The 14893-nt window shown below is 50.6% G+C and overlaps 2 protein-coding genes and 1 non-coding gene across 3 annotated transcripts; all 3 read right to left on the bottom strand.

Annotated features, from left to right (window-relative positions):
- Positions 1-2257: 2257 nt before the first annotated feature.
- Positions 2258-2333, bottom strand: trnav-uac. The gene has a single exon. It is a non-coding gene; the product is annotated as a tRNA-Val (tRNA).
- A 1303-nt stretch (positions 2334-3636) lies between these two features.
- On the bottom strand, positions 3637-8959 carry LOC103173012 (16 kDa beta-galactoside-binding lectin-like). Its single transcript, XM_042345058.1, has 4 exons — positions 8151-8959; positions 7347-7426; positions 6995-7166; positions 3637-3932 (listed from the first exon to the last, which is right to left on the bottom strand). The coding sequence occupies exons 1-4, from the start codon at positions 8157-8159 to the stop codon at positions 3765-3767; spliced, it is 429 nt and encodes a 142-aa protein (XP_042200992.1). The 5' UTR covers positions 8160-8959; the 3' UTR covers positions 3637-3764.
- A 982-nt stretch (positions 8960-9941) lies between these two features.
- Positions 9942-12918, bottom strand: LOC103173013 (ATP synthase subunit f, mitochondrial). The gene is made up of 4 exons (XM_042345083.1): positions 12835-12918; positions 11598-11705; positions 10470-10586; positions 9942-10081 (listed from the first exon to the last, which is right to left on the bottom strand). Exons 1-4 carry the CDS (start codon positions 12848-12850, stop codon positions 10053-10055), a joined length of 270 nt encoding a protein of 89 aa, XP_042201017.1. The 5' UTR covers positions 12851-12918; the 3' UTR covers positions 9942-10052.
- Between the last annotated feature and the right edge of the window lie 1975 nt (positions 12919-14893).

Here is a 14893-nt window from a genome sequence, read left to right as displayed (position 1 = left end):
CGGGAGAGGGGGGAGGGGAGGTGGGGGCGAGGTGGAGGAGTTGCAGAGAAGGGGGGGCAGAGGCTGAAGGCTGGGGGGGGTGGGGGGGGCAAAGGGATTGGTTGCCAGCAGTGGTTCCCTGTGGTAAGCAACAGCTGTGAGTGGGGATTCTGCAAACTAGGAGGTGGGATTAGGCTGAAGGGTCTTTTAGGGGGTATGGAGGTAAGGGATTATTTCCCCCGAAAAGCAATCCGCCAATCGACTAAGAACCGGGTTCCTACTTACCTCTGGTAAACAGAGGCGTGTGTGTGAGTGCGTGGAGCAAGGAAACTTGCCTAAAGTTTTGCCTGGGAATTGAACCCATGTCCTCTCGCTTGCGAGGCGAGTGCTCCAACCCCTGAGCTCGGAGACCCCGTAATAAGTCTTGCATTTGATTTAATAATCCTTGCATTTCATATAGAGCCTTATAATATACAGTCGACTCACTTTGCAGTGTATCGTGTGAAGGGGTTTGAGGTGTCTGGAATACGTGATAAGGCAAGGATTAGCATTGTATTATTACAATCACGTCTTCAAGACGCCTCGAAGATACAGCACCTTGCGCGCTGGGAAGGACGTCTCAGAGTGTACCGTAAAGCGGAGCCACTGGGCTTGTGTGGCTGAACGACATGATCGACTACGGAAAAAAAAAAAACTCGTAACCCTAGGCGTTCGCTCAGGCGCAGATTAGGCATTTTCTTTGTACTACGGGCTTGCGAGGGCGGTGCTTTGTGGCTTGCCCTTGCCTGCCCAGCTCCCGGCCACGGAGAACAAGCCTAAGATAAGGTTGGGCAACAATCCACTAAGCATAAAACCTGTTAAGGCAGAGCGGAAGAATTAAAATAGACGAGAGAGCTGTCTGACACCAACCCTTGCTACCTACACATGGAAACCGATAGATCAGCCAGTGGTCTGACACATCCAGAAACCTCGCCCAACCAGACACCAACACTTGCTTACCCACAAATGGAAATTTTCCCATATCTGGAACGCAATGCGCTCCCTCTCTCTCGCTCTCTCTCTCTGGAGACACACCCTGCTCATCTATCCTTTTTTTTAAATTCAGCCGGATGTCTGACACACACACACACACACACAAACCCGTCACCACGCTTAGAGTGTCTCCAAACCAAGCTGAGAATTCCATGCAACCCACCTCCACGAGGAATTCCCAGAGATACGATTGTTGGAATGAATGCGCTCTCTCTCTCTCTCTTTCCTCCCCCCCCCCACCCCACCGCCCCACACATGGAGGGACACACCTTGTAAAGTATCAGGTGCAGATTAGCAAGAGCCAAGGCTTGGGAAGGGGTGGCTGAGCGAGGGGGGGGGGGGAGGGGGGAGCCCAGAGTGTGCGTTGGGGTAACTGCTGGTGTCTAACCAGCTAAAAACCACATCGCTTGCCATTTCCCGCTGCTTGTCCAGCTCGGACCACCCTACCCATTTGGGCTTTGGCTTGCAGGGTTAACAGGAGGCGAGTGTGAGGATTCCCTGCCCCCAGTGACTGGTCGGAGATTCCAGAGATTAGGGACACGGCCCAGGCTCATGTCACACAGGACAACTGATTCCCAGTTGGCTGGTAACCAAGGTACAAAGGTTGGAAGGGAGCGTGCCCAAACACGCCTGAGTTTCTGGTTCTCCCGAAGGATATCACAGCACCTTTGAACGTAATTAAGAGCTGTTGTTTCATCTCATCCCTTGCGGTCTCAGATCTCAACTCAAAACACAAGGTTTATTATTCCCCCCCCCACCCCATCCTCTCCCCCTGCGCAGTCAGTCGGGTGTCTGGCCTACACAGAAACTCATCTCCGTGCTTAAGGGTATCCTTGCACATGTCCGCGTGGAAATGTACTTGTGTTTGGAACGTGGACCTTCTCTCATTCTGGCCCCAGAGAGACAGTGACACACCTTAATTGCAGAGTGTTATAATAATAGCAGTGGCTGCATTTGACGCAGCACCTTATCACGTCTTCGAGACGTGGCAAAGCGCTTCACAGAATATGCTGTAAAGTGAATTGACTGTATATTTGTGGGCAAAACACGGCAGCCAATTGCGCACAGCAGCGTCCCTCAAACAGTCGTGGATTGAGTGACCAATTTATCATTGTTTTTGAAGGAATTATTATCCCCTGAAAAGCGTTCTGCCAATCGAACAACAACTGGGTTCCTACTTACTGCTGGTAAACAGAGGCGAGTGTGTGTGTGTGTGTGTGTGAGTTGAGGAAGGAAACTTGTCCAATGTTTCACCCGAGCCGGGAATCAAACCCAGGTCTTTCGCTTGTAAGGCGAACGCTCTAGCCACTGAGCTACAGAACTCCGCGAGTGTTCGACGCAGGTCGGTAAGAGCCAAGGCTTGGGTTCGACTCCAAAGTGTGAATTGTCAGGGTTGGGGGTGCGGGGGGGGGGGCGGGGTAACTGCTGCAATCTAACCAGCTAAAGCCTCATAACTACTGTCTAGCAATCTTTGCCGTGGCACGAGATTTCAGGAGAGAGAGAGAAAAAAAAAAGACCAGAACCAAGACAGAAGGTGGTTTTCAAAGTGCTATTTGTGAGAGAGACATTTACAATCATTGAACTGTGTGTCAACCATTAAACAGGACACGTGCTTTAAATCCAAACCAGACTCCCGTTGAAAAAAAACTACTCACTCACTCACTCTGGTAGCTCTTTAGATTGTGTTAATGGGAATACTTGCAGACACCACTCCTAGTTGTTAACCAGCCATCCTTACTTAGCTATTGTGAGCTGACAGCTTGTGGCATCTCTCTCTCTCTCTCTCTCCCTCCACTGGTAACCTAGTCCTAAGCGAGTAGCCTCACTCACTTGTGGGTATGTTAGAATAGAGCTAGTGAGCTCTCACTCACTATTATCATTACTCCTAGTTTAGCGTCCGTGGTCAACTCACTACTTTGTCTCCCGGTTCACGGTAAGCGGCGCCTTAGTGCAACGTGCAGCACTGAAATTCCACCTCGTCTCGGCCTGAAGAACACGCACGCTTGACCTTGAAGCGTCTGCAGGCTGATTGATAATAGTTTTACAGGCTGAGACCAGGGGAACTTTCTGCCCTCTGGAGGTTTTTCTTTCCTTCTCTATCTATAGAAAGAGAGAGAGAGAGAAAAAAAAAAGGGGAAATTTGATCGAGTCCAAAAACAGACACTACAATCCAAAAAGCCCATTTCACGCAGGCCTCAAACACCACACACACACACACAGAAACTGGGCGGGTGGGGGGGGCGCGGGTCAGAGAGAGAGAGCGAGAGAGAGAGAGAAAGGGGGGGATGGGGAAGAGAGAGGGAGAGAGAGTCAAAAAACAAACACACAGAGAAAGAGGTGAAGAGGGGTGGAGGGGGGAAGAGAGGCAGAAAGTCAAAGAGAGAGTAGAGGGGGGGGGGGGAGAGAGACAGAGAGTAGACGGGGAGTGGGAGGGGGGGCGGGAGAGAGAATGGGGGTTAGGGAGCAAGAGGACGCGCACATATACACACAGAGTGTGCGCGAGTGAGTGTCCCAGAGAAAGAGCGAGAGGAAGGAGGAGGGGTGGGTAAAGAGTCAGAGACACACACGCAAAAGTGCGTATGTCTTCCCCCCCCACACCCCACCACCCCCCCCGTTGAACCGCCACCCAAAGTAGATCTAGAATTAGCTCCGTTCCCCTCCCAATCTTTCACACAAGGTGTATCTCTGGCTCTTGCTCTGTGTGTGTGTGTGTTTGTGTCTCTCTCTCTCTCTCTCTCTCTGCCCAACGCCAGCTAAAGCGCGACCTCAGGTAAGTAGTCAAACTTGAGGCCTTTGACTCGGACTTGACCCTCTATAACCAGGTAGGTCAGGATCTCGGCACATGAGCGGTTAGGAAATTCGAGCACACGGTCTTCGGGCAACTTGATCTCAAACACGTCTCCTTGGAAAGTGATGGAGATCTGAGAAAGAGAGAGAGAGAGAGAGAGAAAGAGAGGTCAACATTTATCTGATACAACAACTCACAGAGAGGATGATTAAGACATCTATGGAGTCCTGCGGCGTAATGGTCAGCGCCCTCGCCTCGCAAGCGAGAGGGCTTGGGTTCGATTCCCGAAGCGCTTTGAGACGTCTCTCAACGGTGTGATAAGGCGCTGTACCAAATGCAAGGATTATTATTGTGATAATTCAATACCATTGACCTCACCGTGTGGACAGCCTACGATGGATGGATGGTGAGGCGGGGTTGTTTAATTCAACCCCTCACCCCCCCACCCGCCACCACCACCACAACCCCCTTCCGCCCGGAGCGAGTAAAATGCGCCCCCAAAAAGAACCCCACTGAATAAAAATGGGCAAGAAACAACACAGCAACACACACACACTCCACACCAGAGTACGAGGGCTCGTTGCCGTACATTCCCTTTAAACAGCCTTCCTCGAACAAGAGTCAACAAGCGCAGAACACACTCTAAACGTTAATCATTAAGTCACTGTCTATACCCCTGAGCCCTGTGCTCGGGCCAACCGTAGACTTTTTACCTTCCCCCAACTCCACACCCTTTTTTTTAATATATATATATATATCGTTCCCTTTCTCAGCCAAACCCCCATCCCCCACCCCACCGCCGCCGCCGTCTCGGCCTTTTACAGTTAGTGACCCTCCTATTTTTTTTTGGGGTGGGGGAGAGTTGGTTTGTGTGATCCCTGCACTCATAAGTCAAGTTGTGGTTAAAGACTGCCTCCTAGCAGGTCAGATTCTCCAACACTGCAAGTCTGTGAGTGAGTGAGTGAGTCATTTCCTGAAATAAAACAGGAAGTGCTGGGGGTAGACAGACAGTCAGGGAGGGAGAGAGAGACACACACACACACACACACAAGACAGAGACGGGGAGAGAGAGACAGAGAGAATGTAGCACCCTTAAAACCCTTGAAACCCTCTCAAAAGTGCATTGCAATATTTACCACAAGTGTAGTAACTGTTCTATTATAATAATCACAATCCGCGCATTTGATACAGCGCCCAATCTGATCAGCAGCTCGGGACGTCTCAAAGTGCTTCACGGGACCTATTGTAAAGTGGGTGCGACTGTGTGGACGGTATTTGCCTACGAAACGCACAGTCAGTCAGAGTACGTGCACGGGGGGGGAAAAAAAAGTGCTTTGAGACTGCTCGACCACGTGATAAGGCGGAGTGTTAGATCCAAGGATTTATTACCGAATCTCTGGTGGTAATTCTGTCACAACCCGGGGGCTCGCATTGCGGAAGAAGGTTCTAGATTATAACTGGACAACCAACCAAGGAGCGTTGGTTCGTTATTGCTTGGTGTGGGGGGGGAGTGGGAGGAAGGAAGTGGAGTTTGAAGCTGCGCTGGAGCGCACAGTCAGCCCGTCCGACCAATGCAGCAAGTCTCAATCGCTGCATGAACACCAGCCTCCAGTGCAGTCAACTCCGGGTTCGATCCAGATCCAACAAGCGTCCCATTTGCAAAACCATTCCGGATTATAGCAGTATTAATCCTTGCATTTGACACAGCGGCTTATACGTGGTTTGAGACTTCTCAAAGCGCTTCACAGGACACGCTGTAAAGCAGATTGACTGTATATTCTGCGGCCGAAAGGCGGCGTTCAATTGCGCACAGCAGCGTCCCCACAAATAGTCGTGGACTGAGCGACCACATTATTATTAAAGCGGCGAGCTCCAACAGAGGCAGCGAGCTCCAGCACAGACACCACACACACACAAAAAAAAACAGCAAATAGCCTCCAGCTGCACGCTCAACAAAGAGAGAAAAACACAGATTAGTCACATCTGGGGGGTAGAGAGAGACAGGGAGAGAGTCACGCGCGCACACACACTCAGACAGGGAGAGAGAGACACACACACACGCGCGCGCAAAGAGAGAGGAAGCGACAGAGAGAGACACACACACGCACATAAAGAGAGAGGGAGAGACAGAGAGAGACACACACACACAGGGAAAGAGATAGAGACACACAAAGAGACACACAAAATGAGGAAGAGAGAGAGAGGGAGAGAGAGAATGTAGCACCCTCAAAAGTAGTCGAAACCTCTCTCAAAGCCTCGCGATATTTATTGCGACGTGTAGTGACTGTAGCCTTTGCTCCGTGCCCCGTTTCCCGCCCCCCCACCCCGGTCACTGTGGCGTGCGAACCCCCACAAAAATACATTCACACCAGCTATCCCAGTGGGCGTTTTAACATGGGATTTTTTTTTGGTGGGGGGGGGGGGGGTGAGGAGGGGGGGGATCCAGGTTTTTTTTAAGAACGAAAGTGATAAAACACCGGCAAGCAGTTTGACTCAACACCCAGGTGGGGGCACTCACAAGCCACGCAGTCGAGACCTTTACGGAGAGGGAAAAAGCACACACAAACAAAACTGCATCCCCATCAACTTGCATTTATACAGCGCCTTTCATGCGGGATAACATCCCGGAGAGCTCGACAGTGCCGGAGTCTGCGGCTCTCAGTTGGATTAGAAGCAGAAAATTGCATTGAATAAAAGGTTAACACGAGAGACCGTTGTATTATTGGGGAGGGGGAGAATTAAAGCGGGTTGATAGAGAGACAAAAGTAAAGCGAGTTCACAGTGGACGAGTTCCACCACCCCTCCACGTGCAATGATTTGCTTCCTAGTTTCTGGTCAAACTTAATCCTTTCCCCCCACCCCCCCTCCACCCTCCCATTCAGCCCCGGTGTATCTCAGCGCCTTGGGACGTCCTCCCGACCTGAAAGGCGCAATCCACAAGGTGATTTCGCATTGCAGCGCGACGTTTTCAAGTCCGAGGGCTTATTTTCTCAAATCGAACCGACTGTTTGTGGGGACGTCGCTGCCGCGTTTCGCCCCAAAATACAGTCAATTCACTTTCACCCGTGAAGCGCTTTGAGACGTCTCGACGACGTGATAAGGCGCTGTGTCAAATGCAAGGATTATTATTATTATTACTAACAATACTACAGGAATAGGAAGCCAATGGATATCACAGCCACCGCCCAAGCTGACCTTGAAGCTCTCTCCCTTTTTTAACGGAAAGTCCTCGTCCCTCTGCTCCGTGCTCCACTCCCCTTCCTCCTTGTTGTTACAGACGATCACACAGCCGTCAACTTCGTCATCGAACCGAGGGTTAAAGTGCAGAGCGTAGCGGGAGGGATCTGTCCCCAGGTTCACTGCAAACCTGGCGAGAGAAGAGATGATGCGTCAGAGCCTCTCGCTTCTAAGTCAGAGAGAGGGCTGTGTGTTCGAATCCCCCACGTCTGAGGGACTTATTATTATGATCTAATAGAATGGAGGAACAGGCTCGATGGGCTGAATGGCCTATTCCTATGTCCCTATGACGTCTAAACCCCAACTGTACCTCTCGGCATCAGGCTCAATGACCCCTTTGATTTTTAGAGTGTCGCCCGGCTTCATGTTCACATTAAACATTTCAAGAACCTACGAGAGAGAGAGAGAGAGGGGGATAAACAGTCACATCAAACAAGAGAGATTAAGACACTCACGGGACAGATCGATAAAGAACACAGCATATCCAATCTGAGGCAAACATAGCTCTCTATCTCCCCCCTACCCCGGCCATTCCCCAGTTAAAACGCTCTTCCCTCTTTCCGGAGGGATAATACATAATATGACACAGATTCACAGTTATAATAGCACATCAGGACGATATCCCAAGGCACTGGACAGACCAGAACTTTCTTGCATTGAAAAAAACGCTCGTTATCACAGCAATGACTCCAATAAACCCACCAGCTGACACCCATTCTAACCAGTTTAAGGGGAATTAGTATCCAGTGACCTACCACTGACCCACATCCCCCCCCTCATACCATCCGACATGACAAGAGTCCAAGCCACCAGAGATTAAGAGAGGCTCAGTTGAGCGCTCCGAGACACTGCCCCGCTAATATAGCTAATATAAACACATTTTGTTGTTGTCGTTAGCTTGGTAGCAGTTGACACACACGTGTGTGTGTGTGTGTGTGTGTGGTGGGGGGGGGGGGGGGTCAGTCGCCCCACGAGACAGCATCAACCTCAACACCGACCACAGCGAAAGAAAATGCTCTGGTCCCACAAATACAATCACCGCAATCCTACACAAATAGGCTTCAAACTCGCACACGCTCAGGCAGTCAGTTCACCCCCTCAATCGTGCACTCACCAGTTTCATGACTTGACTCCTTGCTCCAGAAAAGCCAGAGACGCCTTTTTTTTCAAAAAAAAAACCCCCCACGTGATTTCATTCTCCCCCACCTCCCCCTTATATCATCGACAGTCAGCTGACCACATGTTGACGGCCAGGCAGATTGTCCAGTCAATTCACATCATCCTAAATACCCAAACCTCCATTCCCTCCTTCTCCCTCTCTCTCCCCCACCTCGCATTACAACAGCACCAATCGGAACCCGGGTCATATCAACAGCAATTACTGAATCACAGTAACAGCACGAACAAGAAGACCATTGCCGGCAGAGTCCAGAGGAAGGGGCAGTGATAATGCCCCAACAACATCAAATTACATTTGTATAGCGCCTTTCATGTTGGATTAACAGTGTATCTATGTATCTGACGTTAGCATTGATGCCTTTATATGGTCTGATATTAAGTGACGCTTCTATATTCAGGACACTACTCCCACCCCCCCCATGAAGGGCACAATATAAATGCAAGTTGCTGTTGTTGTATCTGCATATAAATGGTGTAATCACCTACATCATCCACCTGCCCACGTCTTGTTCACGACTTTATATTCTTTGCCAGTTTGATATAATTCATACTTTGCGAAAGTCGTATTAAATGCACGGTTCCAACCATATATACACCTCTATATGGTCTGACATTAACTGACACCTCTATATAGTCTGATAGTAACAGTGACACCCCTTTATAGTCTGATATTAACACGGTCACCTCTATATGGTCTGATATAAACACCGAGACCTCTACATATTCAGATATTAACAGTGAGCACCTCTATATAGTTTGATATTAACAGTGAGCACCTCTATATAGTCTGATATTAACAGTGAGCTCCTCTATATAGTCTGATATTAACAGTGAGCTCCTCTATATAGTCTGATATTAACAGTGAGCACCTCTATATAGTCTGATATTAACAGTGTCACCTCTATATAGTCTGATATTAACAGTGAGCTCCTCTATATAGCCCGATATTAACAGTGAGCACCTCTATATAGTCTGATATTAACAGTGAGCACCTCTATATAGTTTGATATTAACAGTGAGCTCCTCTATATAGTCTGATATTAACAGTGAGCTCCTCTATCTAGCCCGATATTAACAGTGAGCACCTCTATATAGTCTGATATTAACAGTGAGCTCCTCTATGTAGTTTGATATTAACAGTGACACCTCTATATAGTCTGATATTAACAGTGAGCACCTCTATATAGTCTGATATTAACAGTGAGCTCCTCTATATAGTCTGATATTAACAGTGAGCACCTCTATATAGTCTGATATTAACAGTGAGCACCTCTATATAGTCTGATATTAACAGTGAGCTCCTCTATATAGTCTGATATTAACAGTGAGCACCTCTATATAGTCTGATATTAACAGTGAACACCTCTATATAGTCTAAAATCAACAGTGAGCACCTCTATATAGTCTATTAAGTGATCACCTCTATATAGTCTGAAATTAACAGTGAGCACCTCAATATAGTCTAATATTAACAGAGTACCTCTATATAGTCTGATGTTAGCAGTGACACCTCCATGGTCTGATATGAAGTGACACCTTTCTCCTCTGACCTGCTCCAAACCACGCATTGGTCAGTGGATTACAGTGGACCATGGGGGAGGGGGCACAGGGGGGAGTTATGTGTACAGTCCCACACTCTTTCTCTGTATTTTTTTTTTTCTTTCCCCCACCGTCACCCCATCCACCACCCAAGAAAGTGGCACAGAAACACACGCACACACACACGCAAGGAAAAACTGGTCCAAAGTTTAATTGTCACGATCCCGACCCTGGAGCCAGGCGGCGCTTTCACAATTCCTTAAATAGTGATTGGAACGACCTGGAACGTCTTGCCACCTCAGTGGTACTTCCTCCAGCGGTCGTGCTCTGTGGAAGAAAAATATATTTATATCTCCTTTTGAAAAATAATATTAAAAACAAGGCACAAAGAGATTTGGTCTTCAATATTGCCTCAGCGCGTGTCTCGCTCCCTCCCACCCAAGTTTGTGTTGAGCGCTCGCTCCACGAAAATATACAGTCACTCCACTTTACAATATAATCTGTGAAGCGCTCGACGACTTGATACGGTGCTATCTCAAATGCTTATTATTATTCATATGCTTAATAAGTTGGGTTTTGGATCACGCATGAACACACACACACTCCCTCCCTCCCTCCGCACACTATAAAAACAGCCACAGGTCAATGCTCAATCAGGTGGGACTGTGCCATGCCGTGTAGTGCTTAGCCCCCGCCCGGCTGACTTGACACTCACTGATGTGCTCGAAGCTCCAGATGTAGCTGATGACAACATAACCGCCGAGCAGCATGGCCACACCCCCGATCCCTCCTCGCTTCACGTTGATGTATTTGTTGTAGTAACGGTCGTGGCCTGGACAATAGGGGAGAGAGGGAGCGTCAGTCGGCCTGCGTTATTATCACTGTATTATTATCATCAGCAACATATGCAGCTCACCCGCTTATACGCTGCTCTGCCTTATGAAACCTTCGCCACAGTAAAAACCCACACAAGTCTTACGTTTTGGAGGGATTATTATCAGGCTCTGTGTGGAGTAAGCCTAAACCGCACACGTATCAGAGTCCCATTCAGTTTCTTTGCACTGATCATATCAAGGGATATGGGGTAAAGGCGGGTAACTGGACGAGATATAGATCAGCCAATGATCTTGTAAAATGGCGGAACAGGCTCGAAGGGCTGAATAGCCTGTTTTCTATGTATTTTTTTATTGCAAATCGGATACACGGCAAAATCGTAACGGTTTCTCAGGTTTCCCAAATGCTTAACCCTCAATCCGAAGACGCAAATCATCTGCCTAACTCGTAACTGAATCGCAGCAAATGAGGTTCTGACCCTTGGCCGCGTGCACACTTACCGGCTACATTGAAATACGTATGTGCAGTGTGGACTATTGATCAAGTTTGCCTGTAACTCATACTTTGCATAAGTCGTATTAAATGGATTTGTCGTATTTGTGGAGTCCTGTAGCTCAGTGGTTAGAGCACTCGCCTTGCAAGCGAGACACCTGGGTTCAATTCTTGGGCAAGTTTCCTTACTCCACACAGAGCCTGATAATATTCCCTCCAAAACCAAAAACAATAATAAATTGGTCATTTTCAATCTACGACTGTTTGTGGGACATTGCTGTGCGCAATTGGCTGCCGCGTTCGCCCACAAATATACAGTCAATTCACTTTACAGTGTGTTTTGTGAAGCGCTTTGGGACGTCCTCTCCCGACGTGAAAAGCGCTATATCAAATGCAAGGATTATTATTATTATTATAAATGTTACGGTGGCGACTGATACGACTTGTGCAAACTTTATCGTATTTTTTTAAAAAATGAAACAACCACCCCCCCCGCCCCACCACCCCACACTCTCACCTCTGCGTATAGCTTGCAGGATCCCGTTCGGAGTGAAGTCTCGGGCCATCGACCACTTGCCCAGCTCCCCCAGCTTCACATCCAGCAACCGCTTCTGAGTCACGGGAACTGGGGAGACAAGGAAACCCGTGGTGTCAACAGCGGGGGGCCAGGCATCGACGGCGGGGAGGAACGGGTAGAGAGCGCGAGAGAGAGAGAGAGAGAGAGATAGTCTCGAGGGCTCCAAGGGGCGAGTGGAAACGCCAGCAGTGTCCGTTCCCGGAAAGAAAGACCAGCGCAGCCCGTTTTAACGTCGGCTGCCGCCTCTTTCGCCCGCAACACACAGTCACTACGCCTCACAGTATATTCTGTCAGGCGCTTGGAGGCGTCTCGAGGACGCGATAAGGCGCCGGGTCAAACAGGAGGAGTATTATTTAATAATATTTAATTGTTATTATTACTACATTTACAGAGAGGGTCTCTCTCTCTCTCTCTCTCTCTCTCCGGGAGGCCGTCGGGGTTGTGGGGGGGGGGGGAGCTTAATAGTGTGAGGAGGGGGACAGACCCTGGGGGTGGGGTGAGGAGCAGACCCTGGGGGAGGGGGACAGACCCTGGGGGTGGGGTGAGGAGCAGACCCTGGGGGGGAGAGGGGGACAGACCCTGGAGGTGAGGGGGGGTGAGAAGCAGACCCTGGGGGAGGGGGACAGACCCTGGAGGTGAGGGGGGGGTGAGAAGCAGACCCTGGGGGGAGGGGGGGGAACAAACCCTGGGGGACAGGGGGGGAGAAGCAGACCCTGGGGGAGGGGGACAGACCCTGGGGGTGGGGGGGGAGAGGAGCAGACCCTGGGGGAGGGGGACAGACCCTGGAGGTGAGGGGGGGGGTGAGAAGCAGACCCTGGGGGGAGGGGGGGAACAAACCCTGGGGGACAGGGGGGGAGGAGCAGACCCTGGGGGGAGGGGGACAGACCCTGGGGGTGGGAGGAGCAGACCCTGGGGGGAGGGGACAGACCCTGGGGGGGAGAGGAGCAGACCCTGGGGGGGGGGGGGGGGGGGAGAGGAACAGACCCGGGGGGGGGGAGAGGGGTTGGTAGAGACCCTGACAGGAAGGGAAGGAGACCCTGAGGGGGGGGGGGGGTTGACACTGAGGGGGAGCAGACCCTGGCGGGAGCCTCTACACTGGAGGACGGGGGGTTACGGTGACTTTTATCCCTGTTTGTCCCTGTTTTTCCCTCAGAAGCCGCCGCGGCGCCTGACTGACCTGGTGTGTCGGCCATCTTTCCTCCGTTTGCGTCCTTGCGTGCCCTCCAAACCGCCCTCCCCGCCCGGCCAGCGCACTGACGTCACCCCGGAACGTGCCCGGCGCGATGACGAGCGGCGCTTCTCCTCCAATCACAGAGCGGGTTTCGGGAAGGGCCCCCTTGCCTGGCAGGGCTCTCCTCCAATCACAGAGCGTGTTTCAGCAAGACGGGCACCCACGCTTCTCCTCCAATCGCAGAGCTCGTTTCGGGAAGGGCGCGTTGCCAGGCAGGGAGGGCACCAATCACAGAGCGCGTTTCAGCGAGGCCCTGATGACTCGCAGCCCGCTTCTCCTCCAATCGCAGAGCGCGTTTCAGCGAAGACCTGATGACTGACAGCCCTTTTCTCCAATCACAGAATGGTACCCTTCCCCCTGGAGCCAATCACAGGTGCGGTGGCGGGGGGCGGGGCTTATGTGCAAGATCATCTCTTCATCCATCATTGAGACGTCATTTTGACACCTTTTAATATTTATATATATATATATTTTGGGGACTTTTTTTCAGAATGTATCTATTATCATTTATGTGGAGTTCACAGGTGTTTATGTGGAGTTGACGGGTGTTTATGTGGAGTTGACGGGTGTTTATGTGGAGTTGACAGGTGTTTATGTGGTGTTGACGGGTGTTTATGCGGAGTTGACGGGTGTTTATGCGGAGTTGACGGGGGTTATGTGGAGTTGACGGGGGTTTATGTGGAGTTGACGGGGGTTTATGTGGAGTTGACGGGGGTTTATGTGGAGTTGACGGGGGTTTATGTGGAGTTGGCGGGGGTTTATGTGGAGTTGGCGGGGGTTTATGTGGAGTTGACGGGGGTTTATGTGGAGTTGACGGGGGTTTATGTGGAGTTGACGGGGGTTATGTGGAGTTGACGGGTGTTTATGTGGAGTTGACGGGGGTTTATGTGGAGTTGACGGGTGTTTATGTGGAGTTGACGGGGGTTTATGTGGAGTTGACGGGGGTTATTTGGAGTTGACGGGTGTTTATGTGGAGTTGACGGGGGGTTATGTGGAGTTGACGGGGGTTTATGTGGAGTTGACGGGGGTTTATGTGGAGTTGGCGGGGGTTTATGTGGAGTTGACGGGGGTTTATGTGGAGTTGACGGGGGGTTATGTGGAGTTGGCGGGTGTTTATGTGGAGTTGACGGGGGTTTATGTGGAGTTGACGGGGGTTTATGTGGAGTTGACGGGGGTTTATGTGGAGTTGATCTAATCTGGTCCAACTGATTTCATCCTCCCACACCCTTCCATTTCATCTCCCCCACCGCCCCGTCTGTAACCCCTAAATGTTCATGTTATGTTTCTGGAAGGGAAACGCCAAAATATTGCTGATGCAGCCCGAGAACGTTTCTCCGATAGGGCATCCGGCCCTCACCAGCCAAAAGGTTGCCCCCTCCCCACCCCCAACCGCCGCCTGATCTAACAGGATGTCGGAACTGATTTGAGGGCTTAATGGCCTCCTACGTTCCTCCATCCTCCTTGTCCGTCTGTCGATCGCAACTCTTCGATCGCGCTCACCCTCGCCTCTCGCCCACCTCTCCCCGGCTCTGCCACTCTGAGACACCAACAACAACTTTCGGATCGAGAGGACATCCCATGGTACCGGACAGTCAAGGGTTTGCACCCGAGCTGCGGTTTGGGATCGGAGAGCGGGTGGAGGGTAGGGGCTGGAGGATGACCGAAGGCACAGTCGAAGAGGAAGGTCTTGACAGCCACCCCGTGTGAAGGATGTACCGACAAAGAGATTGTCAGGGGGTGGGGGGGGTATGAAAATGGAGCGGGAGTGGGGATGGGGGCTGGTCTGCAGGATTTGCGAGAGATGGGGTGGAAAAGTAAAACGAAACGACAAAAATGAAGTCAGAAATGCCAAATAGGAAACACCTCCCGTATTCCTCCAGCGTACCTTGTGACAACCGAGCGGGCAGGTGAGAGAGAGAGAGAGTACAGGGGGAGGAAAACCAAAGCAGAGTTCCAGGAACAATACAGGAACCAAATGATGATGGAATGAGGAAGTTGGGCTTGC

This window comes from Callorhinchus milii, unplaced genomic scaffold (genome assembly GCF_018977255.1).
Source record: "Callorhinchus milii isolate IMCB2004 unplaced genomic scaffold, IMCB_Cmil_1.0 Scaffold31, whole genome shotgun sequence".
In the NCBI taxonomy this organism is placed as follows: domain Eukaryota; kingdom Metazoa; phylum Chordata; class Chondrichthyes; order Chimaeriformes; family Callorhinchidae; genus Callorhinchus; species Callorhinchus milii.
This window is presented reverse-complemented; position numbering and strand designations above follow the sequence as displayed.

What these genes read in the sequence shown, in the direction of transcription:
- LOC103173012 (XM_042345058.1), bottom strand. An exon ending in ATTGAGCCTGATGCCGAGAG is followed by an intron (nt 7,167 to 7,346) that starts GTACAGTTGGGG and finishes TTCTCTCGCCAG; the next exon opens with GTTTGCAGTGAACCTGGGGA. An exon ending in AAAAGGGAGAGAGCTTCAAG is followed by an intron (nt 3,933 to 6,994) that starts GTCAGCTTGGGC and finishes TCTCTTTCTCAG; the next exon opens with ATCTCCATCACTTTCCAAGG.
- LOC103173013 (XM_042345083.1), bottom strand. An exon ending in CCTGCAAGCTATACGCAGAG is followed by an intron (nt 10,587 to 11,597) that starts GTGAGAGTGTGG and finishes CCTATTGTCCAG; the next exon opens with GCCACGACCGTTACTACAAC. An exon ending in CTGGAGCTTCGAGCACATCA is followed by an intron (nt 10,082 to 10,469) that starts GTGAGTGTCAAG and finishes TTTCTTCCACAG; the next exon opens with AGCACGACCGCTGGAGGAAG.